General features: G+C 39.2%; 1 protein-coding gene across 1 annotated transcript in view; it reads left to right on the forward strand.

Annotated features, from left to right (window-relative positions):
- Window positions 1-283: 283 nt before the first annotated feature.
- The window catches only part of LOC137291840 (SCY1-like protein 2), a 238,794-nt gene continuing 214,261 nt past the window's right edge, over window positions 284-24,816 (forward strand). The window contains exons 1-4 of the mRNA XM_067823384.1: window positions 284-438; window positions 1,253-1,352; window positions 19,942-19,986; window positions 21,025-21,165. Of these exons, the coding sequence (XP_067679485.1) occupies window positions 416-438; window positions 1,253-1,352; window positions 19,942-19,986; window positions 21,025-21,165 (309 nt within the window). The 5' untranslated portion in view covers window positions 284-415. The remainder of the gene's footprint in view (window positions 439-1,252; window positions 1,353-19,941; window positions 19,987-21,024; window positions 21,166-24,816) is intronic.

Raw genomic sequence — 24,816 nt, forward strand, 5'->3', positions numbered from 1 at the left:
TATACAGTATGTGATGTCACTAACTTGCTATACTGAACTCTGTTGTGCTGGATCAGACAGCATGGGAAGAATAGAAATAGATATTGATCAGGTCAGCTGTTGGTAAAGTCTAAATGGAATGATTCAGGAAAAGTGTGGTTTCATCTGTTTTCTAGCTGCACTACTAATGTCACAATAGAGTCTGCCACAACAAGAACATAATACAGTAGCTTATGTTGTCACATCAATTTTGTTTCCAACTGGTTTTAATAATGTCTTTTTCTTTTGTTTTATTAAGGAAGCATCTGTCTTTCTTTTTGAGAAAAAGATTGCAGACAAACTTCACAAACCTCGGCGGCGTGAGACAGTGTCTGAAATTCTGCGGAAAGAAGTTAATCAACTGGAAAATGTCCGCCATCCCAACATACTGTCAGTAATGCATGGAGTTGAGGAGTGCCAGTAAGTGCATTTCCTTATTTTGTGATACTCTGTACTTTTTTCACATTTAACAGTTCATCAGTCTCTGTTTATTCTTTTGCTATGAATTTTTGTCTTTTATATCTTGGTTTGGTCTGGTATGTTACATGTGTTTTTGCTAGGAGGTTTGCCTTGACAATCATTTGAAGAACCAGAACTGGCATGTTAAAAAACTTTGGGTGCACATTTTCCATTTGACAAAACACCTGAGGTTAGGCACAGGCTGACAGAAGTGTCTCAAGAAGAGTTAGCATATGCTAACTTTCTAAATGTTAAACATATGCTACCTGCACCATATCTCAGCAGTAAAATATGTCAAAGTTCTTTGAGCATTTAAATTTCATTCCAATTAAATGTTTTATCTGTTCTACTGATGTAAGTTGTACTTGATATGCAATACAAAATGTCAAAGTAAACATGAATATGACTCCTTGTCCTTTAAGGGACCCAAAAGGTGGTGGTGTGGGGGGGTGCTGTTTGTTTTAAGCACATAGATATATGACGAATACTGTTTTGATTATAGTGTATTTGAACAATTCAGCACTTCAAATAAGAAAGATTTATAGATGTTTTTACCTTGTCAGTAAACCAGCATGTCATAGTTTTACATTTCCTCATAATGAGAAACAATAAAAGATCCCTGTCTCTTGCACACATATAACAGATTTTCATCACTTTTAACATTTTGCCATTATAGTAGCATTGTGGTAGGACATATCACTTGGTCATGCATTTAAGCATTTCCTCTAGCTACACCTATTACAGTGATGAGGAGGACAGGTATTATTTATTTCAGTGACAGTTTGGCATTTGCAACAGAACCAGTCATAGGAAGTTTAGCAAATGTTCTCGGAAACTATGAACGAATCACAGCACCTGTATCTCAAGAGCTAAAGGTGAGTGAAATATGTGTCCCAAATATCTTTGACACAAGACCAAAGTGATAGCATATTTAGTTTAGTTTGTCATCCATGGTTTGCTGTGTAATGGTTGATCAAACAGTCCACACATTTTCAATGAGGTGATGGCAATAAATGTTGAAGTATTGTTGAAAATAATTAGTACCACTACAGTATTTGAAAGTGTCAGTCTTTGTAAGTATTGTACCAGAACTATTAATTTTGTTACCATGCATGGACAAGGCTACTTCCATCAGGGAATGGTGGTTTTGGATCACACCCATATAAGCCATATAATCGCCTATAAAGGGAATCTAGTCCCCCTTTTTCACAAACTACGAAAAACAGGCACTTTCCGTCTGCTTTTACATAAGGTGACTTTGTTCACATAAGGTGACTTTGGGGGTCTAAAAAATCCTTTTTAACTTTGATGGCTTATATGTGGGGTGGTCCAAAACTCACCATTCCCTATACTGCTCTATGTGTTTCAATCTCTAAAAACAGGGGTGTGGGGGTTTCCCCACTATGTGTTTCAGTCTCTATAAAGAGGGTGTGTGTTGGGGGGGAACCCCCACAGAAAAATTAAAAAAAGGAGTGAAAGCGTCTGTTTGTAGCCACAGTCCTCCAAGGGAGAGTTAGAAAGATTTTGTTGCGCATGTCTCCCAAGGAGAACTGCGTGGGTGCCTTCTCTCACCGTGAGAGTGCCCCGCTCAGAAAGGCCCTTTTCAGAGACCCAACTGATATGATCGTGATACCTTGCCTTGATACTATGCAAGGAAGTCAACTGAGGCACTGGAGGGGTACAAACTCACAATGCACAGCTGCACAACTGTACACGATAATCCCGCACCTTAACTAATTGAGGTACTCAGGACTGAGAGCAATAATCTCGGTTTAACGGGTCTATCCTGTTGTTAACATTATGATCACGTGATAGCTCTATGACAACGTAGGTAAACAATGCATGTTGCTTCCTCGATGTACTTTGAGACACAATGCATATTACTTCCTTGATGTGCCCTGTTTAGACTATTGTTTCACATATAGTATGAACACTGTAACATGATTACAGTGCATGAGTTGAAAAAGCAAGCTTGTGAACGTGGAGTGCGAGGTTATTCTCGTATGAGGAAACATGAGTTACTAGATTTATTAGGTTTAAAGTATCAAAAAACACATACTGTGAAAGAGCTAATAAATCAAGCTTGTGAATGTGGAATGCGAGGGTATTCCAGTATGAGGAAGTCTAGGCTCATTGAATTACTAAAGGAACAAAAACCTATAGAAGTACAATTCACGCCTACTGAGCGTGCTATAGGAAAATATTTGAGAGGTTGGAAGATGAAAGTTCAAAGAAATATAGAACGTGCAGATATAAAACGATTGGTATTTCATAAAGTGAAGGAAGAACTTAAAGATTTAAGAGGTATTAAATTTCAACTAACGTTAAAGATGGCACTAGAGAAACAACAGGCGGGTGGAGTAACTGAATACTCTAATGTTTACTTCAGAGGTAAACAGTTACAATGCAACCAGATACTTTCAGCTCTTCTATTGACAGATTGTTCGAAACAATGAGAGAAACACTAGAACGTTACACTAATATAGGGTCTGGTTGGGTGGTTGATAAGGTTAACATGGTCTACCTGGATATAACAAACTATAAACCTTTGAGAGGTGGAATGTACTTACCCCTGCCTGAGTATTTTAAGAACAAACATGCTATGGTTCATGTTAAAAATCAAGGTGATGATTGTATGAGGACAACGATAAGATCTGCTAAGTTTCCTGCTGAAAAACATTCTGACAGACTTTCCAGTTATCTGGAAGATGATAGGGTAAATTGGGAAGATATAGATGAACCCACCCGTATCTCTCAGTGCACAAAAATAGAAAAACAGAATCCAGATTTTGCCATAAATGTATTTGGGCACGAAGGTATAAAAGTAATAGTGCACAGGATGAGTCCTTTATTGTATTAGGAGGGCCATTTATAGAGGGCCAGGCGCGGCTGAAACATTTCTGAAGTGTTTACAAAATGAAGAGGCGATCAAGGAAAAATTAAACAACAAACTACCAATGCGTATGACCCAGCGGATCGGGAAACCCACAACAAAAGCATGCATTGTCACATCTGCAGTAAACCTCTCAACGGTGATTCAGTGAGATGAAGATGTAGGATGAATGTGCGGGCATACCAATCACCGAATACGTTGGATTGAGATCTAAGAAGAGAAGAAAGGCTAAGGTGTGAAAAAGAACATGGTGAACCGACATATCAAGCATACCCTCTTTAAACAGGCCCTATTCAAGAAGAAAGCGTTCAAACACCAGATGAACACACTTCATAGTGACGGGCATAAGATATATGGGTTGACTTTAAATAAGACGTCTCTATCACCGATGGATACAAAACGATGGATAGCTTCGGATGGTGCCAATACCTACACTTATGGCCATAAAAATATTTAAATTACATGTACATGATGGAGAAAATTTACTACAGCCCGCAGGGATATTGGAAAGGGGTAGACCCTATTACAAAATTAGCTAAAGCCGCACATGTTTCAGAAGAAAAAGCCAAAGACTGTTTACAAAAACAAGCTATATGGCAAATATAAACCCAGGAGAAAATTTGGTATTCATATACCTTATCAAGTTCATCAGGCCGACCTGTTGTTTCTTCCACACGATTCGATGAGACCTGACAGTCGTATATGTAGCCAGCCATTATAGGGAAGCCGAACGCTTGACCGCGAAGGATGCGACTTAAGTAGTCCACGGATTTGAATGCATACACAAACGCAGTCTGCTGACGTGGCCCACTGAGCTGCAAGTCGATCCAGGCTGGGAATTCATGGGGGCTGTGTCACAACTGCTAGCCAAACACAATACCAACATAAGGCGTGGCACGGCCAGAGAACATCGAAGTCAAGCTATAGTCAAGAGATTCAATCACTCCTAAGCCGAACATTTGTTTGCACACCAATATTCACGCGATTTAGAATTAGGGCCCCCACACAGAAACACCGAATGGGTAGTACAGTTTCCTTGGATGGTTAAGTATATGAACCACGAAGTAATGAGACTACTCGATAAGAGACAAGTCATTCTGTATGAAATCTGTTATATCAGAGGCACCCCGTCGTAAAAGAGAAAAAAAATTCCAGATTGCACGATTGTTAGATGTTTATATCAACCAGGTGAATATGAGGGAGACACGTAAACATGCAACAGATCCTATCTGGTCTGTGAAAATGTACAATATCGATAGAGTGGATATCAAAGACGGGGAACGTAACCTGTATTTCTTGGAAAATGGGTCGCATAGAGGGTTCATACGTGAAGAATTACAAGTCATACCTTGATCTTTAACAAATGTTTAACTTCGCGGATGTATTCTTTTTTTTTCTTGTAAATAAGTTGAAATCGTGTTTTATCCACGCCATGGGCTTTACATGATCGGTAATGACCTATACGACACACTGAGCACGTATAGTTTGTATAACCTTTACGGTGAAAACAACAATAACCCTCAACACGGCTTTTTTTACAACAAATTTCAGTTTTCCCCATCAGTACCCATTGACAAATATACGATGTTGTTATCATTTTTTGGCATAATAATTTGTGTAATTAGTCTAATTGTTTAACAATTAACACAATAAACCAAGTGCCACGAAGACCAACTCACGATCTTTCTGACCCTCTGAAGGAGTGTAATACTGAGACATCGTTGGCACATTGCCTAATGGTTCTAGTTGTTTACCCGTTAACACGTAGTATTCTTTCATAAGTTCGTCGATGTCCTTGAAAGTTCTAATGGAATGACTTTTGCGTTGGAGTTGATCATTGATAAAATCTAGTCTCTTTATTCATCTCATAGTGTATTCATCCTGTGCGGCCTATAGTATTTCTACAGCTATATTGTGTCGTTTTTGTTCTGCTTCTACCTCAGCCGCGTTTGACTCTCTTAATTGAAAAAAAAGAAAATTACTCCCGGAAAATGCTAGGGCATTCACAAGAACCCCACTAGCCATCATTGCTATCATGGCCATATTATATACATTACTTTAAAATATTTTCAGGTATAATACCTTGTTTTACCAGAACATCCTTGGTGGCCATCGCCATACCAATGTTAATAGTAAGCATCTTGCATGTCGCAGTCGAGTTTTATAGTTAGTTGTTTTATAATCATTTTAGTCAACGAAGCGTAACCTATGCATCATTTACAAATGATTTTCCCTCAGACATAATATATATTAATGGAAATATAATTTTAATTATAAAATAATATGAGGGTCAATCTCCTGTGTTGGGGGTGGTGGTTGTCGTGTGGGGGTATTCCTCAGTTTGGTTTAAATAACATAAATAATGAAACAGCAGCAGTGGCGAAAACACCACCTAATGTCACCCACGTTTGGTACCCCCACATGTAATTATTTTTTTTGTGCCCGGCTAAGGCATTTTTTCTACGAGCTTCAACTCTTTTTGGGTTCTTCGTCTTGGTGACATACGTCACTGGTGGGTTTTGTGTGCTGTCCGCAGGACTCGGTTCCGGTGTTTCCTCCTTGGTTATCTCTTCTTGGGCAGCATCCATCTTTTATAATATTATTATGTTTTACAGATTAAGATTAAAATGCAGCAGTCAGGCTGGTAAAGCTCATCAGCTCAGGGCCCTCGCCACCTCTACACGCAGCCCAGACAGCGAATGGGACATCTCCCAGGAAACACTACATAGTCGAACCCACCCAGAACTTTCCGGAGAATATGGAGGCTCCCCAACACTGCAGCCTTCTGCATTACCCAGATTGTCAGATGGGCTGTGCTGCTGGTGGAGAACCCAGACACTCTCCTGATCTGCGCCAAGAGATCAGATGGTACCAAACCAAGGGCATCGAAAACAATGGGGAGCCTGACGACAGTGTACTTGGGATGCAAGCGAGACATTTCAAAGGCGAGGTCCGCATATTTATCATGCTTTTCCTGAATCTTGCCAATCACATTGCTGTCAAAAGGGACAGAAAATTCAATGATATAAATAATTTCATTGGTTTTATCAAAAAGGACAAGATCGGGTTTGTTGGCTGGAATTCGTCTCTTGCTGTATATTGGCCTATTCCAGAGAATTTTGAAAGCATCATTTTCCAGGACACCCTGGACATGTTCAGGGTCGTACCATGGATGGACCTCGGGGTCAAAGGAACAGGCATGGTGGAGACGATAATAAAAGCAGTATAATTATTATTTGTTTTAGTAAATTTACATTGCTTTGCCGTGATGATTGCTGCCATCATCGGGGCTAGATACATACCATATTTATGATACAAAGCCCAAATGATATAGCTCAAGGCGTTATCGATAAACGGGTCCTTCTCTAAGTCCTCCCACAAACAGAGACAATGAATTTTGTCATCTCAGCCCCGAGTTGTGTCTCATACCTGGCGTATAATTTATTTACTTCCTCATCTGACATTTCTCTGAATTTTATCAGCAGTTATGTTTTTGCCTAGATATCGTTTTGCCTTACCACCCACAACTAGTGTTATCAGTCTGTCTCGCTGCTTGTTGTCCTTTTGTTCCTCTGTAACTAACATCTGTTCCAGTCAGTAATTCATCGCACTCCATTTTGTAATATAGTAATCTAGTTTTTATTTTTAAAAAATAATATCCAACACACACTAAACACAGAGAGATAAAGGGTAGGTTACACATGACTAGAACTTCAAAAACTGTCATTACTAAAAATTACTAAAAATTACTAAACTGTTACTTGGTAATCCACTGGATGGTCAGTTTTCAACACGACCTTGGCATGCTTAGTTTCAGTGAGCTGTTTCTTCACTCGTTCCTGTTCTGGTTTACTCATCTGGTTCTCTCTTAAACACTCCTCGAACGAATCCCTCTCCTTGCAGTGAAATAATGCCACCCATCACGTCTGCTCCCTCAAACCTTTTAACACCGAGTTGAATTTTTGTGGCAGCGCCTAGATGCTGTGACTTGCATGTCGGCCTGAAAACACTAAATAGGAGAGGATGTCTCTTTTTTTGCGGCTGACCGCAGGTCAATAGATGGCTTGCATGAATCTCACATTGTCTATAGTAAGTTGCGTGTCCATAATTACATATAAATATAATTTTAATTTACCAGATGTTTGAGCCTTCTTCGTTATTTGAATGGTTATACCCTCGCTTCAGTTGTCGATGCGACGTCCACTACTGTGTAGAGTGTTATCATCTGTCGATCTCATATCCAACTATAACGCATACTTTGTTATTAAGTAATCACTGATATTCACGGAGTATAGATCCAGTACTGATTTCGAATCTGCCTGGCAAGATCTGGACTAGTCACCATGTCGAACTCCAACAATATGTTGTCAATCTCGTAACTACCCTCATCACGAGCATATGAACGACTTAGCTGTAATCATTAAAGATGAGTTCGTATTCCAGCCTTTCAACCAATGTGGCTTGGTGCCTGTGCCCAGTTAGCAACTCAAAGTCTAGTTGGATACAAAACCTATTCCCATACGCATTATCGTTTTCACCATTCGATAGTTTGGCTGTCTCTTCTGGTGTGAAGGTGTACCCGATACGTAACCTATTCGATTTTCTGCCGCCGATTCCCTTTTATGCGCTGTTGTCGCGTTCTCCCTCGCTTTTCCATAGATCTGTGTAACAGTAATATACATTGCTGTCGTCTATGCTAAGCACCTCATTGCCTCTAATTTTTATGGTGGTCTTCTTGACTATATCACAACCCACATTATTCACAAGCTCCCGTTTATTGTTGTCCGAAGTCAACGTGATGTTTAACGCCAGTCGTGCTCTCCCTGGCACTATGACGTTGTTCTCACCCAAGTTTAGGAATCTAACCAACAGTACTTGGTTCTGGTCTATCTTGGTGGGGTTGCTCATAATAGTAACTGACCGGTGCACGGCTTTGACGCCGGTTCTCTTAATCTTTGAAAAGGATTTAGTTTTCTACCGTATGACATATTATATGTTAATATTTAATATAATATAATTTCAAAATTATAGACGATGGATGATTTTGAAGCTATTGCTCTTCCTGATGTTGATTACGATGAAGATACTTCGTTTACTTGTGCATTATTGAGCAACCAACTTTTGAAAACAACAACGATTATTACGATGAATTAAAAAGTGATAAAAACTATGTCGAGCCTTAGGGTTGAGACTATTCGAAGTTTACCATAGATGATAAGGGCATTCTACGTCTTAAAGGGACACTGATACGGAGCAATTTCCGTGGAGTGGTGGTTTCTGTTGTTATTGTTTTTCTCCCGTGAGTACCCGGATGATATCCCAGAATTCGTGACTGGTTAGTGATCTCTGCTGCGCCTCCCATATTCGCAATTGGTAGTTTATGTGTAGACTGATCAACAAAGATGAAATCATTTTACTTCGTTATTATGAAAACAAATTGAACACCCTAAAGTTTACTCATCTGTCAGTGATATTAAAAAACCGTTAGGACTCAAAAATAATGAAGTCAGTGTAGGTCTTTATATTTTGTCTTATAAACCCGATTAGTTCCTTGTCACATTTGTATGCATTTTGAAATTTAATAAAAAAAATCCCACACAGTCTGCTTATACTTACAGTGACAGTAAGGAAGATGTAATCTCTGAAAACACTTTTGTGCCAAAACTGTTTTGAGGATACCAACGGAACTTCGTTGTTACATAAGAAATGCACATAGGTATTTGCTGTATACTTGAGTAAATGGGTATAATCAGGGTTTTTTTATGTATGAAAATTTTCAGATTTTTCTACCGATGGCAAAGTAGTTGTTATTAGTTGTTTTATTATCATAGCCACAAAGATAATAAGCCAGGTTTTTCATGTATGATATTTGCTATGACAGCTGGGCCAACCCTCAAAACTATCTAAATATAAATCTTTGCAATCTCTCTGACTTATATGAAACAAATGGCTTGCTACGTGTATGTAGACATCATATTTTCACATGACATGATTAAATATTGAGGTAAAAAACACAAAAATAGGACCAGTCACTATACCATCAAGGCATCAGAAAAAAAATACACTGCTGGGCTAATTTGTTACAATCAGATAAGGAATACTATGGCTATTTTTGAATAACGGCATTGTGATGGGCATCAGGCTTCCTGACTTTTTAGGGTGAAGAAATTCTGCTAATGTGGACAGGAGCCCAGTCCCTTTGTCCGTCATGGTCGAGAGAGCGGGTGCTGACCAATTTGATGCTTGGTTTCGTAATTAGATCGTTGGTGAGAAACCGCATCAGTGCCCCTTTTAGGATAACCCGGAGGTTGACATCATTAACAGAAGAACTAAAAAAACACTTGCCTTGTCAACTCTGTGGTGGTGCAAAACCTAAAATGGCCCCAGAGGTCGTTAAAGATCTGCAAGCTACCAGATCCGAACTGAGTAGAGTGGGGATATCCCACACCCCCACTAGTGACAACATTACACAGCGTGCTACAGAAGCGTCGGACAGCATCGAAAAACTGCATGTACTGGGACAAACCATTGCCAGGGTTTAAATTACCAATGAGAGAACTGTACTGTCTAGATAAAACTTTGAAACACGTACGCGGAGAACTCATCTGGAAACTGAACGAACTTGACGAGCACATTGCTAGTGAAAAAAAACAAACTCAGTGAAACAGAAGACGATGATATTAAGCATTGTATCATGGAACGACTATGCAATTTAGAAGACAAGAGACACATGCAGTTGGAATCCGCTTCCTGGAATCGTGAACAGCTTCGATTTCAGATTAGTCGCATTTGGGAAACAATCGATAGAATACTGAATGAAACCATGTTGGCTGACAGGATCCGAATATTGTTCCGAGAGCAGGGCATCACCATTGCCAGCGTTCTGACAGCATTGGGCTTCATCATATCGACTCTGGTCATATCGCTGACGGGAGGTTCCGTGGGAGGTTCCCCTACACCTCCAAGTGGTGGTGACGACATCAGAGACTGGATAAAAAACATCTGAAATCGCTCGGAGAGGCTCTGGCTAAATTCACAGGTAAGACCACAGAAGCCCTGCCTGGTATCTTAGGACGTATTGTATCATGGCTGCTCAGTACGCTAGGTAAAACTGTCACATTGCTTGGCCAAAATCTGTGGGCATTCATTGTCGCTGTGGCTGGGCTGGGGTACGTTGCGGCTAGGGAATTTTGAACCAAATGAGACACAAGCCGACTGCGACTCCTCCAACAACCAACGCTGTTTTACGATCGATATGCTGTTGATTGGACGCCTGCTTGGTGGGGGATACTGTGGGGCCCACACACCCTGGTTTAACCATTGGCTTTGGTGGTGATGCCACTATACGTGTTTCACCAGTGGGGGATCCCCCAGTGGATGGTGGTTCGTGGGAGACGTTGACATCCTCGTTAACACCCAATTTTTGATCGGCCATGGCGATGATTATTTCATTGTTGTAGCCCGTTATTTTATTCATTCTCAGCCACATGTCGGTCACGTACAATCCCACACCAAAGATGTAGTTGCACCGAGAATAGCCCACATGTATGTTCTAATCGAATCGTTTAAACGGATAATACCAGCGTGAGTGAATCCTTTCAATGTATCTAGCATAAATTTTTTTCAATCATCTTCCGAGCCGGGGGGTTGCTCCACTTCTTGGATGGTGAAAGCAACACCGCCTTTAAAATTTGCACGATCATCTCTCCATTCATTACTCGACAGAACAAAATCCTGCTGAAGTAAATCTTGTTTCAGTAAATCATCACTAACCTCTTTCACGGATCTCACACCATCGTATGGAATACCCAAACCGTGATTTGGACCGGGCAAACGCCAATCTGTCTTCAGGTCAATGCCGAATTCTTTACAAATCCTTTCGTAAGCACTTCTATCATATGGGTTGTTAGTTACAGTCCACGCCTTATCCTGTGGAAGCGGGGTGCTGATCTCTTTGAGGATACACCTGATCTGGTAGTATATGTGAAATGTGAAAACTGATTTGCTCAGTTCATCACGCCTAGTGTCTGACAATGTCAGGCCGCACCCAGTTGTAGCGCAACATATAGCGAAAATTGAGTTGGTTCTGCCCAAACTGCATCAGGATATTGAACCACGTGTGGACAGATTTCACATCCGTGACCAATAGCTTATACTTTTCAAACTCATCTATAAAGTGGGTTTTCAAGTACGAACCATCCGCATCAACCAAGATTTTCATGTGTGTGAAGTCGAGGGCATTTATGTTGTCGTTTTTGGGTAATGTACTTTGGGTTTATACATATTATTATTATATATAATTTATATTATAATATGTACATTATGCTTCCGGATATAACGAACTGTGAGACCGTTCAACTAATACCTGCGATTGATAACACATCTGGTCAACTCAAAATAGCACCATGCGATATCACCTACTACCCAAGATGGACAAACATTAGCAAAAAAAATACTAATTGTAAGTTCTTCATGAATGATGTTCCATTCAAAATAACCGATGGTTACTACAGCGTTCTCTCAATGATGAAGCTTTCAAGAAATTAAATTTTGAAATTAAAATAATTTTCTCAAACGGAATATTGGATTATAACAACTCCCTTGACAGTGACATCAAACTGATACTCAGTCAACCGTTGGCAAAGATGCGGGGGCTGCCATCAAGTGAAACAATCCCTTGTCAGAGCGGCACTGGTTCGAAAGTACCAGATCTAGTTCCATACCGCGAGCTGTGCGTTCATCTCAAACAGCTTAGCACAATGGATAATGTACAAAATGAATGTCTTTCCATGTTGTTGGGGGCTGTCCCGGTTAAAACAAAAAAAAATTGAGGGTAGCACAGAGTCATTTTCATCACGCCAGTATAAAAAGTTGAAAAATGGTAATATTTCTAAATTAAAAATATCAATTTTAGATACAGAAAATAATACTATAGATATAGGATACCTAAGCATAACACTGCATATACAATAATAGCTAGTAATCAAGGGCCAGGTGATACTAGAGGGTTTGATGACACAGGAATAGATGGTAAAAAATAGGCTTTTAAGCTTATAAACAACATTTACAGACACGTTGAAGTTCCCGTTGTCATTGGATCTGATAATACTTTTAACCTAGATACACCAAGACATGTCAGCAACACACAATACGATATAGTTCGTAATGACGCGGATGAATGGAGAATATACCCATCGTTCGGTGGTAAATTGCTTGATTTAGAAGACTTTTAGAGAACAACAAACATTGATCAAAACAAACCGTACTTTCTAATACTGACGACAACAGGTGGATGATGTTACCATCTCAAATCAACTGGCTTCTCAACGTAACACTAATTTCGCCATACGTTATCATAGAAAATAATAACCACTACCTAAACAAAGTCGTAAACAACGGAATCCTGCTCGTGGCTTACGTCCCATCACAAAGACGTAGTGTAACCATCACGCCAGTCTCGAGTAGAGCAGCTCACATGCTGTCGTGTAAACCCGTAGAGGCCACGGTATTGCAGTTTGTTACTGAATTCAACGGTGTGGTCGCCATCCTGGAAAGCCTCTCGGAGAATTCCACGGTGGTCATTCAGGTTTACCTTGGTGAACCATCGCAGAGTGATATTGAGATCTTGAAAGAAATCAAACTCCGGTGGGTTAAAAAACACCAGGGCCGCGTTTGCTCAATTTACGTGCGGGTGGGAGGTGATTCACACACCAGTCTGGAAGATGTCACAGTGGTAGTGGAAGACACTGTAACTCTAACCAAGATTTTTCTATCCGAGCTTATAAATTTTATTGGTTTGAAGTTCACGCCTGAGACATTATCAGAAAAACATTTGGAAACTATTTTCTAACAGTTTCATAAACAATGGTAAGCCATCACGCCAATGTAACACTCAGTGATCTAGAAGACACAAAACGATTCAATTTACCTGGTGAGGAAGGCACTGCGAACCACTTATACTTTAAAGATAACGTATACAAATGAATGCCACTAGCAGATTTTATAGAACTTGAATGGTTAATTAAAATAACACGAACCAACCCTTACATCATTTTTAACCCAAATGATTTTGTTTCCAAAATTACTAACAACGGCATCCATCTCACGTCCTTTAATCCCTTAAAAGATAATTCTTTACAAGTGTTACAAATACAGGGTCACACTGGCAACATGCTAGTGCCAGTCAACTTGAATGCCAGTTTAGTCAGTCACAGTATTTATAATTACCAATGTGATTTTTTTACGGATTCATATAATATGAAACCACACACAACACTAATTATAGACGTATATCTCGCCGGGATTTCTGAGCCAAGAATACTTTTAGATGCTCTTAGTATAATGTGGTTTAAAAGACATGAGAATAAACATTGTCAAATCATAATAAGACAAGGCTATAAGCCATCAATAAGCCTCGATGGGGTTCATATTGTAACTGAAAACACATCTATTAATATCTCACCCATTTACCTGTACGATAATGTAAACCTTATAGGCTTAAAATATATCAATCAAAAATTAAATGACAGATAATTAAAAAATAATTTATAAACTTTATTATAGACAAATAGAATGGGGCTGTATCCAGCCATAGATGAAGAAGGAAATATAAAGGGAAGTGTAGACGGATTTTGACTGGAACAGATATGGGAAATAAAACATCAGCTAGAACAAGAATGTGATATCCATGCATCACTACATACAAAATACAATAGAGCTTTAAACTATATAGATGGTGCTGATACCACCCTAACTAGCATAGGATTAGGAGCAGTAGGATTTTGGTCGTTGACAACAGTCATAGCCGCACCGGTGGTGTTAGGACTTGAATTAGCAGCTATAGTGACAGGAACAGTGGGTCGCTGTTTAAATTTGTTTCCCACAAATTGAATCGTAAAGCAAAGACACACAATGAAATTAGAATTCTTGCTGAATCAAAGTTAAACACGATAGAAGATCATGTTTCCACCCCACTCAGTGATAACAAAATCTCAGAAGAGGAGTTTCATTCGATCCTAGGTAAACTAGAAAAATACTACAAAATAAAAGAAGAGATTTGATCAAAAGTTCATAAAACATCTTCTGTAAGGGAGGATGAAAAAAAAAATACGAAACAAGGGAAACAACAAGCCCAACAGGCATTTATTACGAAAACCAACGGCATAATAGAAGATACACATTAAACTATTTCGCTGAAGTCAATGTTTTAGATTGATATACTGGGGGATACCCACACATTTAAAGGAAGAAAGAAAGAGGAAGAAACAGCATCAAAGTGCTCACATGCTCAAAGTGCATGCAGTTAGAAATTTATCTAAGCCTGTTCAGAATCTGATATCCAGACCTAATTTAAATGTCATTAAACATTCCCCAATTAAAATTATACATTTTGCCTATTCATGTTTGTGATTAATTATTTTATGCTTTCGCAGAGGTAACCTGTACCTCATCAAGAACAGGCCAAATTAAGAGGGAGAATTATTAAAGTTAAAACTTATAACACTGAAATAAATGGAATCACAAAATACATGTTTAAATTACCTCCAAATTTAATAAAATAAGAACACAATTTGAAAAAAAAGTAAAATCAAATTTTAAAAAAAGGAGTGGGATCCAAAATAGGTCCTTGTGCTCTTGATATGACAGAAGTTTACATCCGTAAACTTTTCAGTTTCAGAAATGGTTTCAGAAAAAGACCTTTACAGCATATTATCTAGCCTGATGTAAGAATGTCGAGTTTTGATTGGTCCATGTAATTCTGATAAAATAACATGTACATCCATCACGATCCGTGAGCGGGAGTATAAAAGTTGTGTAATCCCGTTACGAAAGTCATATCACCCCGCTATGCCTTGGTGACGCTGCGAAGTGAGAAAAGCGTGCATCGACAAGCCTTTAGTAACGTGCAATGCATTGTCGTCAAACAGTGGCATCTCACATATAAAAACACAAGTCAATTCGATGCGTGTTGTTTTGTTTCGTGAAAACATTCAGCTAGATAGATGCATTATCACTTTGTGTCTAGGGAAATACAAGGTTTTATCAGTCCCTCAGGTTGTACTCCCCGAGCCTTACAACCTTACCCCTTACTTCCCTCGACGCGATGTGATAACTTATATTGTATGATGTTTAAGTTTTGCAAAGTAGAATTTATACTTTAGCTTACTGTAAATACTGCATTCTTCTGTTTCCTGTGAAAACGTGAGTTGAAATTTCATATTTTCAGTTTCCATGGTGACAAATTTGACTTTGTCTAAAATTGTTGGTAGTACTCCTTTCTGGAGCAGGAGTTTGTAACCTTTTCAAAACACTCTTTCCACTTTGCCTTTGTGGGTTTTGAAGTACCTAATGACAGAAATCTAGAGTACCATTCTATTTCCAGTATCAACATTTCTGAGGTACATCAAACTAAACTAGTGAACAAAAGAAAGGAACACCCTTATTAATGATTGATAAAATCAAAGCAAAACAAACAATGTTTTTAAGTTATAGTACATTTAATGAAGCCATCATTTGGGACAATGCACCAACAGTGTTTATGGGAAACCCATCACAATTGAAGAGCATGTCTCATGTAGTGGACAGAGGGGTAGGAATAGCACAGTTCACAGATACAACAAGAGTCACACATGTCATGTAATGGACAGAGGGGTAGGAATAGCACAGTTCACAAATACAACAACAGTCAAGTCTCTGGTCATTCATATAAAGGGATATAAAAAAAATTAATTATGACCATGGATTTATTGAGAAATTATGTTGAAAATTATAAGGTAACATCAGTGATCCTTATCTACTTAATGGACCAGAAACTACTTACTTCATGTTATTCAATCTTCTCGTAGATGATCCTAGATACGAAAATTGAGTCATGTAGTGTTGTCAAGTTTTTGCAATTCAAGGCTTGCACTGCCCAACTGAATCAAGAGGAGATGAAATCTGTTTATGATAAAGACAGCCGATCTAATGATAGTGATGTGAGATGGAAAAGGAATTTTCAAACCGATCATGTGTTCCTGACAGATGGGCCAAGATGTAGACTCCATTTTGATGAGTGAGTGAGTGAGTTTGGTTTTACGCCACACTCAGCAATATTCCAGCTATATGGCAGCGCTTTTTGTAGGGGCGTGGAGTTGGCATGCTGCAGAAGTATTCTCTGTTGTTGCTGGCAAAGAAATGGTATTGCCACGGGTTGAAGAATGTCATCTCTGTATCTCTCAGCATTCAAGTTTCCATGTGTTATGACCAAATGTGCACGTTAATTCCCACAAATTCCTTCCTACACCATCACACCACCTCCTCGAAAAAGGATGCACATCTTGCATGCAGTTCGGCACTAGGCTTTCTCCCTTGCAACGGTATACTCACACTCGTCCATCATTATGGAACATGGTGAATCAACTTTAGTCTGTAAAAATCACTCGCTGCCAATTTCATATTAGCCAGCAGAGTAGACTTTAACCTACGTAAACAATGTTCCTGGGTCAATACCATTCCATGCAGAGCACATCAAGCTCAGATACCTGCTGCATGTAAACTTCATAGCATGGTATGTCAACTAATGACATGTCCTAGTGCCACTGCCTCTGTATCTGTTGCCGTGATGACCCGGTTGCGCAGATGAGGTCTATGCAAATGGCGGTCTTTATGTGGGGTTGTCACACATGGTCTGACTGATCGTGGCCTTTGCAATATGGCTGTTGTTAATGCCAATCTGTGTATACCTATACCCCTCTCTCACTCTTGTGCTGAGGTTTTTTGTCAGCTGAGATGTATGACCACTAATTCGCTGCTGTTTTTTTACCCGTTCTCTACAAGCATATTGCAAAAATCTCTGTGATGCACGTTTTGACATTTTTTGCAAAATCCTGTGCTTCTACACAGCCAACATTCTGTGTTAAGGTGCATGTGTGGCTGAACCGTTTCGGCCTAAAAGGACTTTACTAACTTAAACAACTTTGCCAAAAGTTCAAAATAAAAAGTGTTCACTTTCTTTTGCCCATGAATTATACGAGCATTCAGGCAGTTTCTCGTTGATACAAGCATGCTAGTGTGTACGTAGTTTACATATACATGTTATCTTTTGATTAATGTAACACTAAAACAACATGACATTGCAGAAAAGGAATTGCCACAGGTCAAAGAATCTGATCTCTGTAGCCCACACCAGTTACGTTGCCCTGAACAATCACCAAAGGCGTTCTTTGGTGTGCTGTTATTCCACCCCAGATCATCACAAAACCACCACCACCAAAGTGATTCCTCTCCAAGACACAAGCCTGTGCATAGCCTTCTCCCACGCATTGACGTCCATCATTATGGGAAATCTTAAACCTGGACTCATCTGTAAAAACAACGTCTCTCAACCAAAACAAGGGTCTGCGGACATGATTTCAACACCACATTCGGCGAGCTTGTCAATGACATTGTGTAAGGATATGTCATATGGTGGGACATCATGATCTGTGATGACGTAAACGCTGTCGGACTGTTTTGGAGTTAATACAGCAAAGTCCCAGGATGGTGCGGGCAGTAATTACTGCTGTCTGAAACCTGTGGCAAAGATAGATCACCCTTATCCATCTGTCCTGTCTTGGCATTGATACATATGGACATCCAGAATGTGGCCGATCGATGACATCATTTGTGTTCTGATAGTGTCTCACCAGTGCAGAAATGGTGTTCCGGTGGCAGTGGAAATGTGCAGTCACTTGTCATTGAGACATTCCCCCACTGACCATCCTGATGGCCTCATGACGTTTTGCAGTCGTTAGCCTTGGCATGCTATGCATTTCAACAGCCGCTTAATTTTTCGAACGATGGCAAGGGCAGGGGTTGAGCTTTCTAAAGTGGCAGTATTGTGTAGCATTCATATGCTGTGTTTCTCTTTCCTGGAATGCACGGGTAACAACGTATTGCACGTATCAAGGACAAAACCACTGATGTCATGGAATGTGGCACGTGCATGTTGGATACATGTCACTAATCTCTGACTTTAAGTCCTTATGTGGCTACACAAAGTTGCTAAATTTAGATTTTACATTTTTGTATGCACAGTTTCTTGATGTGCCTAGCATATGTGAGACTCCCTAATCTGGATTGTTGGAGCCACCTCATGTGATATTGAGCGCGTATCAGTCTGTTTATCTGCTTCTGGCCTTTCCTGAACTGTAGCCGCCGTCAGAGTGTTACTTAATTTTTCATATGTTGTGTTAAACAAGATCAAGGTGAGTCGAAAAGTTCCTTCATTAACCTGTTTGTGGTATTGATAACAAATTGTAGGGTCAAAATCTCTTTGTTGTGTTCCCTGAATCATCCTGAGGTTCCATTTGCAAATGCATACAAATCTCATCAATCATGATCACATTAAGAGGTCCTGTAATCTAGGAAGTATGCGACAAATTCTCCATGCAAAAGGTAGAAATGACTTTTAATCAATGGAACAAATGGGCTGGCCTTTCAATTTACCCCAGCGTGTAAATTGCTCTAGCTTGAGATAGGCTGCTAGAGATTTCTGTGGTGTTTGCGATGGTCGTATGTGCCCAAGCTTTCTGGAAATGACTGAAGATATGTGAAAAGGCTGGTTGCCTTGTTGCGACGGACACATTCTGGAGTATATTTATCATCACCAACAAATCCATCAACGCCTGAATCAACATTAGCTGCTGTCAGACTGCTCGCTGTGTTTACATTCTACATGACTGTTTCTCTTGCGCACTAAGACTTTGATGAGTTTGCTATATTATATTATGACCCATGACTTAGATTTTGTCTCTCTTGTATTGTATTTGAAACCAGTATTATGAAATTGACTCATGACTTTGTATACCTTGCTCTCGTTGCATAGTAATAATATTTGAATGTTTTTAGACTTGTCTTTGTTCTGTTTTGCTGCTTCAAACGAGGTTTCTCACATCGTTTGTCATGGCAAATTCTTAACCATAACATCTGCAACTATTGTTACAATAGTTACTTCAATAAGGAATTTGTTACTGTTGCTGTGAAAGAAGTACAGTCTATGTTCAGTGTAGCAGGCCATTTCTTACTCGGTCTGAACTTTCCCTGGAGAGAATCAGGTCAAGGCCAAACTTTCCTCTGGGAAGTTTTTCTTACTGTAGGAAAAGTTTTGGCGGGGCTTTTCCTTCCTTGGCCAAAGCTCCCCCTGTTAAAACTAGGATATTTTGTTTTCTATGAAAAGGGGGAGATTCTCACCTAGTTAGGCCACTTCTTCCCCACCCTTGTTCTCATATAAAGGGTGAGATTCTGGCTTATCTTAGCCACTTCTTAACCGCCCATGCTATTATATCAAATGGGTGAGATTCTGGCTTAGCTAGGCAACTTCTTCCCCACATGAAACTTTAATCAGAAGTATATATGTTTGAATGCAGAATTTGGGCATTTAGTGAAGGTGTATATGGTGAATGTTTATAAAGACCAATATTTAGTTCCCCAGTACTATCCTACAGCTCTGTCGCTGTTGTGAGGCCACAGCATCAGCATCATGGATGGATGAAGGCACAAATGGACTCATTTCAGACATGATGCTTTATAATGGTTCTCTTTCATTACAGGATCATGACTTCATTGAGGCAGAAATAAAGTATGGCTTGATGCAGGTAGGAGATGCACTTTAACACTCTCAAAGAAAATGCAATCTTTCAAATACTGGTAGCTAAATATATTTGTAGTGAGCTCAGTCAGGAATTTGGTGGCTCTTTCTTTCAGTCAAGTTTTAAACAGGACAAGAGTTTCATATGAATTATGTAAGTTACATATTGACCAACCTTCAGTGATCTTCAGAATGATAATGATACAAATAGTATTTGCAGCAGTGTGACAGTAGTGGAAAACAATGTAGAATAGGATTTGAAAAGCATTTAATATCAATAGTATTTAAAAGTTTATGAAATTTGCTGTGTGTGAAGATAGCTGTTTTCAGGATTATATGTTATGTTCTCAATTCAAACTTTGCAGCCAGATTTGTTCCAGGAGTACTTTGTTAATGTGTAGTTAGCCTTGGCACTTAACACACTCACTATTTGTGTCTTATTACCCACACAGGATGCGAGATGCAACTTAATATATAATTTGTGACAACCACATATGCGACATGTTGTGACTTCTTACTGAAAACAGTACAACAACTCCTTGCATTCAGGCATATACAGATGATTCTTACAAACATCAGGTGCAGCACCTATTGTTAGTTCCATGGACCCAGAATCTCTTCTGTTTGAGTGCTGCTTGGAAATTGCCCACTGTATGTTTGTGATTGAAAGCCTTGTGAATCTTAAAGCCAGAGATGAAGGGTAGCAGGAATTCATGTACAAAAAAATGATGGTAAGGGTTTCACAGACATCTTTCTTGAGGAGCACTCTCTTGCATGTTCTTTGATTGAGTTGTGCAATATGTTTATATTCCTCGACAGGTTAACTGTAACATTGCCTCAGACAAATCCTGATTTGTCTAATCTTGCAATCAATGTCCTTCTTTTGAATATCTTTTTGAACAGATGGGGAAAGTGTCCATTCCTATAAACTAGTATAGGCCAATATCCTTATCAACACAATGATTATGAATCATATGAATGAAACGTTGTGATGAATATATTTTTTGTGGACATGAAAATTAGTTCACTTTTCTATTCTGTGCAGATTACAGAGGCCTTGTCCTTTTTACACTACACCGAACACAAACTGCATCGTAATATATGCCCTCAATCCATACTGGTGACGAGACGTGGTTGTTGGAGACTTGGTGGAATGGGATTTCTTGAAGAAAATAAAGAGAATAAGGTAGGTATACAATTACAAACAGAATAGAAAAAAAAATCAAGAACAGAAGAAAGTATCTGGGTTTTGTATAGTAGTGGAAATGCTTTATTGTTGACAATCAATATCTGTAGTTTACTAAGAAAATATGATCCTAGATGTAACAAGTCAATGTGTACTGATCGCTTCAGCCATTGCCACCATTCACTTGTCAGATGGGTACACATGAACATGATCTAGACTACCAGTTGTGGAAGCCATGGTCGCTGACTTGATCAGATCACTGACTTTGTCTGCAGGCCATTAGGTACTTTATTTTCTTAGTGTCTGTTAGAATCCAAGATGGGACTCAACTCACATAAAATACTAGAATCTGTACTTTACCTGTGTAGTCCCACATATGCTATATGATTGCACATAACATTTGTCTATTTGCCTGTAGCTATACCTGGTAATGTGACATATAGTGACATAGATGGGTGACATTATAATTCAGTTAACAAAGCGTTATGAAACGTGACCACCAGTCACAGCAGCTGTGGTGCATTGTAGACTCTGGCACAGGGAGCCTGGTTAAAGGACTAGGTCAGGTCCTGTCATAAACATTGTGACCATCTCAGTGACGAAAGGTCAAGGAGAAACAGCTGTTTTAGCCTTTAAACAAGTAATGTTACACTGGTTTCATGGAGGCAGTTGTTTTCTGTTAGTATGCTTTGAGAGGACTTGTTTGCATTCCTTAGATGATGATTTGAGCTATTTTCTATTTAAATTCATGTTTCTTTGTATTGTATAGTTACTTGATAGTTGGCAGATCTGTAGTATTACTAAGAATCGTCTAGATCTTTACGTTTCTGTAACAAGCCTTCCATGCTGACTTGAAAGAATGACTTCCCAGATTGCTATTTGTGCCTTGACAATGTTAACAAGATTGACAAGATTAAATAAATGATAAAAGTTCACAGGTAAGTCTATTTTATTATCCTCTTGATTCCATGTGAGGAAGCCTGTTTGTTTTCACAAGCTACTTGGTGACATGTGAGATGACACGCAAGTGAATTCGGATCAGCTGTTCGTTGTAAAGACATCAGTCAACGCGTGAAATAACACAGGGGCCTGTCAATTTGTTTGTTGTAACAAATAATTCGTACTATCAGTGTTTGGTGTATACGGTAGTTAATTCATAACAAAATATAGGAAAGCAGTCGGGACATCTGAATTTGTTTGTTGTAACCGACAATTTGTTGTAAGCGTGTACGTTATAAGTGAACTTTACTGTAATTTGGGGCTACATGAGCTTTCTCCACACATAGCACCAGTCACGAGATGCACAACAAAAGAGATTGTGCTCGAGCATTCTTTACACCTTACGAAGGGGCTTTTGGATCAGATCTTAGTGTTATCTCACAATAAGTCAGACTTGGACAAATTCTAAAAGTCATGTAGGACACCATCAGCTACCATGAGTTTATCAGTTTCTGGGGCTTGCAGCATTTAACAAAGACTGACACTTCACATACTGACATGGACAGCTACCAGTCATTGTAGTAATCAGAGGGATAACAATGAAAGCGCAGACAGGACCGCTCATGAGAAATATGGACCACACAGACCACACAAGCTGCAGAAGACTGTATAGGCTCACAAGAAGATTTACCCTTGGATAACGAAAAAGGCAAGAGCCCCATGGATTGACACTCAGCTTTAGCACATGGAGAAAGAGCCACAAATTGTATGGAACACTATGCAGACCATTTTGTAGAGGACATAGATAATACAGGACCCTCTGTGTTCAACCTAATGGGTGTGTCTTCAGATAAGGTAGTGTTAGATATTTTTACCCTGGTAAACATACCACATCTTCCAGAACAGGAAATTCAACATCCAGTCTTCCCTTCCCAGTCTTCCTTCCAGGCTAAGATAACTGAGCACTTGAATGCTAATCTTGCATCACTGAAATATCTAGACCTGCTGGGGCATAACTTATATTAGAGTATAGAAATCATGTTTGAAACAATCCTTTACTTACCAGCTTTCTCTTTTCTGAGACCAGTGCATTGTCAAAATATAATCCCACTTGATAGGTATGATAACAATGTCAAAGGTACATATAAACTTTAATGGAGGGGTCATATGTGAAATGTTAAACCTGGACTCGTCTGTAAAAACAACATTTCTCAACCAAAACAAGGGTCTACGGACATGATTTCGGCACCACATTCGGCGAGCTTGTGTCTGGATAGGTCTTATGGTGGGATTTTATGGTCTTATCCCGTGATGACGTAAACATTGACGAACTTTGTTGGGGTAAATATGGATGGCAAAGTCCAAGGATGATCCGAGCAGCGGGCAGTCATCACTGCAGTCTGAAACCTGTGGCAAAGATGGGTCACCCTTATTCATCTGTCCTGTCTTGGCGTTGTTACATGTGGACGTCCATTGTGGACGTCCATGTGACCGATCATTGACATCATTTGTGTTCTAATAGTGTCTCAGCAGTGCAGAAATGGTCTTTCGGTGGACCATCCCAATGGCCTCATGACATTTTGCAGACATTAGCCTTGGCATGCTATGCATTTCAATAGCCGTTTAAATTTTTGAACGATGGCAAGGGCAGGGGTTGAGCTTTCCAAAGTGACAGTATTATGTGTCATTCATTTGCTCTGTTTCTCTTTCCTGGAATGCACGGGTAACAACGTATTGCACGTATCAAGGACGAAACCACTGATGTCACGGAATATGGCATGTTGGATACATGTCACTAATCTCTGAGTTTAAATCCTTATGTGTCTAAATAGGTTTGATAAATTTAGATTTTAAATTTTTGTATGCACAGTTTCTTTATGTGCTTAGTGTATAAACAACGCTTCTCTAAGAAAAAGGATTTAATGATGTCACATTGACATGAGGTGAGGTTTTCTTGGATTGATCTGGATCCTTAATTATCATTCACCAGATTATTTCATGTCATTAGCAAATACGAGTTCAAAGTGGTGTCTCAACAGTTAACGTTTCAACTCTGTTGTTTATGGTTGTCTTCATACTTATATTGAATCTGTGCCATCATGTATCATGTGGGATTTGGCAATCCCAGAATATCTTGCTTTAGGATCCCATATACACTAAGGGGTGCAAATACATAAGTCACTCATTTGCTTCATCATAAATTAAACCCTGTCATTTATTTACTCATTTCGATCTTTAATTACCTTAAACTGACCTTTTTGACAACAGTGCACAATTCTCTCTATATGTTCTCACAATCTACTATCATTTAGTTATGTCTCCTGTTTTGCTTAGTCTATGAGGTGGAACTTGTTTTCATAGACGATTCTGTCAAAAGCACTTTGTCACTAGGTCATATTTTTTTACCCAGATGCTAGTTATAGTGAAAACAATGATCAACCTTGGTCACCATGATTATGGTTAATTTCTTCAACCTAAGCAGTGCCACACTAAGAAGGTCAGATGCATTTATTTGAAAATATATCTGGTGGTTCTTGTGTGATTGTAATAAAGTATCAAAGCATACACTGTGGGCTTTTTCAGGTTTCCTAGTGCCTGCTAGGATCCAAACTGATCCCTTTTCTGTGTTTTTTTTTTTACCTCAATATTTAATCATGTCATGTAAAAATGTGACCTCTACTACACATGATAATAAAAGTTGACTTTTGATTT

The sequence above is a fragment of the Haliotis asinina genome, chromosome 7, assembly GCF_037392515.1.
Source record: "Haliotis asinina isolate JCU_RB_2024 chromosome 7, JCU_Hal_asi_v2, whole genome shotgun sequence".
NCBI lineage: Eukaryota > Metazoa > Mollusca > Gastropoda > Lepetellida > Haliotidae > Haliotis > Haliotis asinina.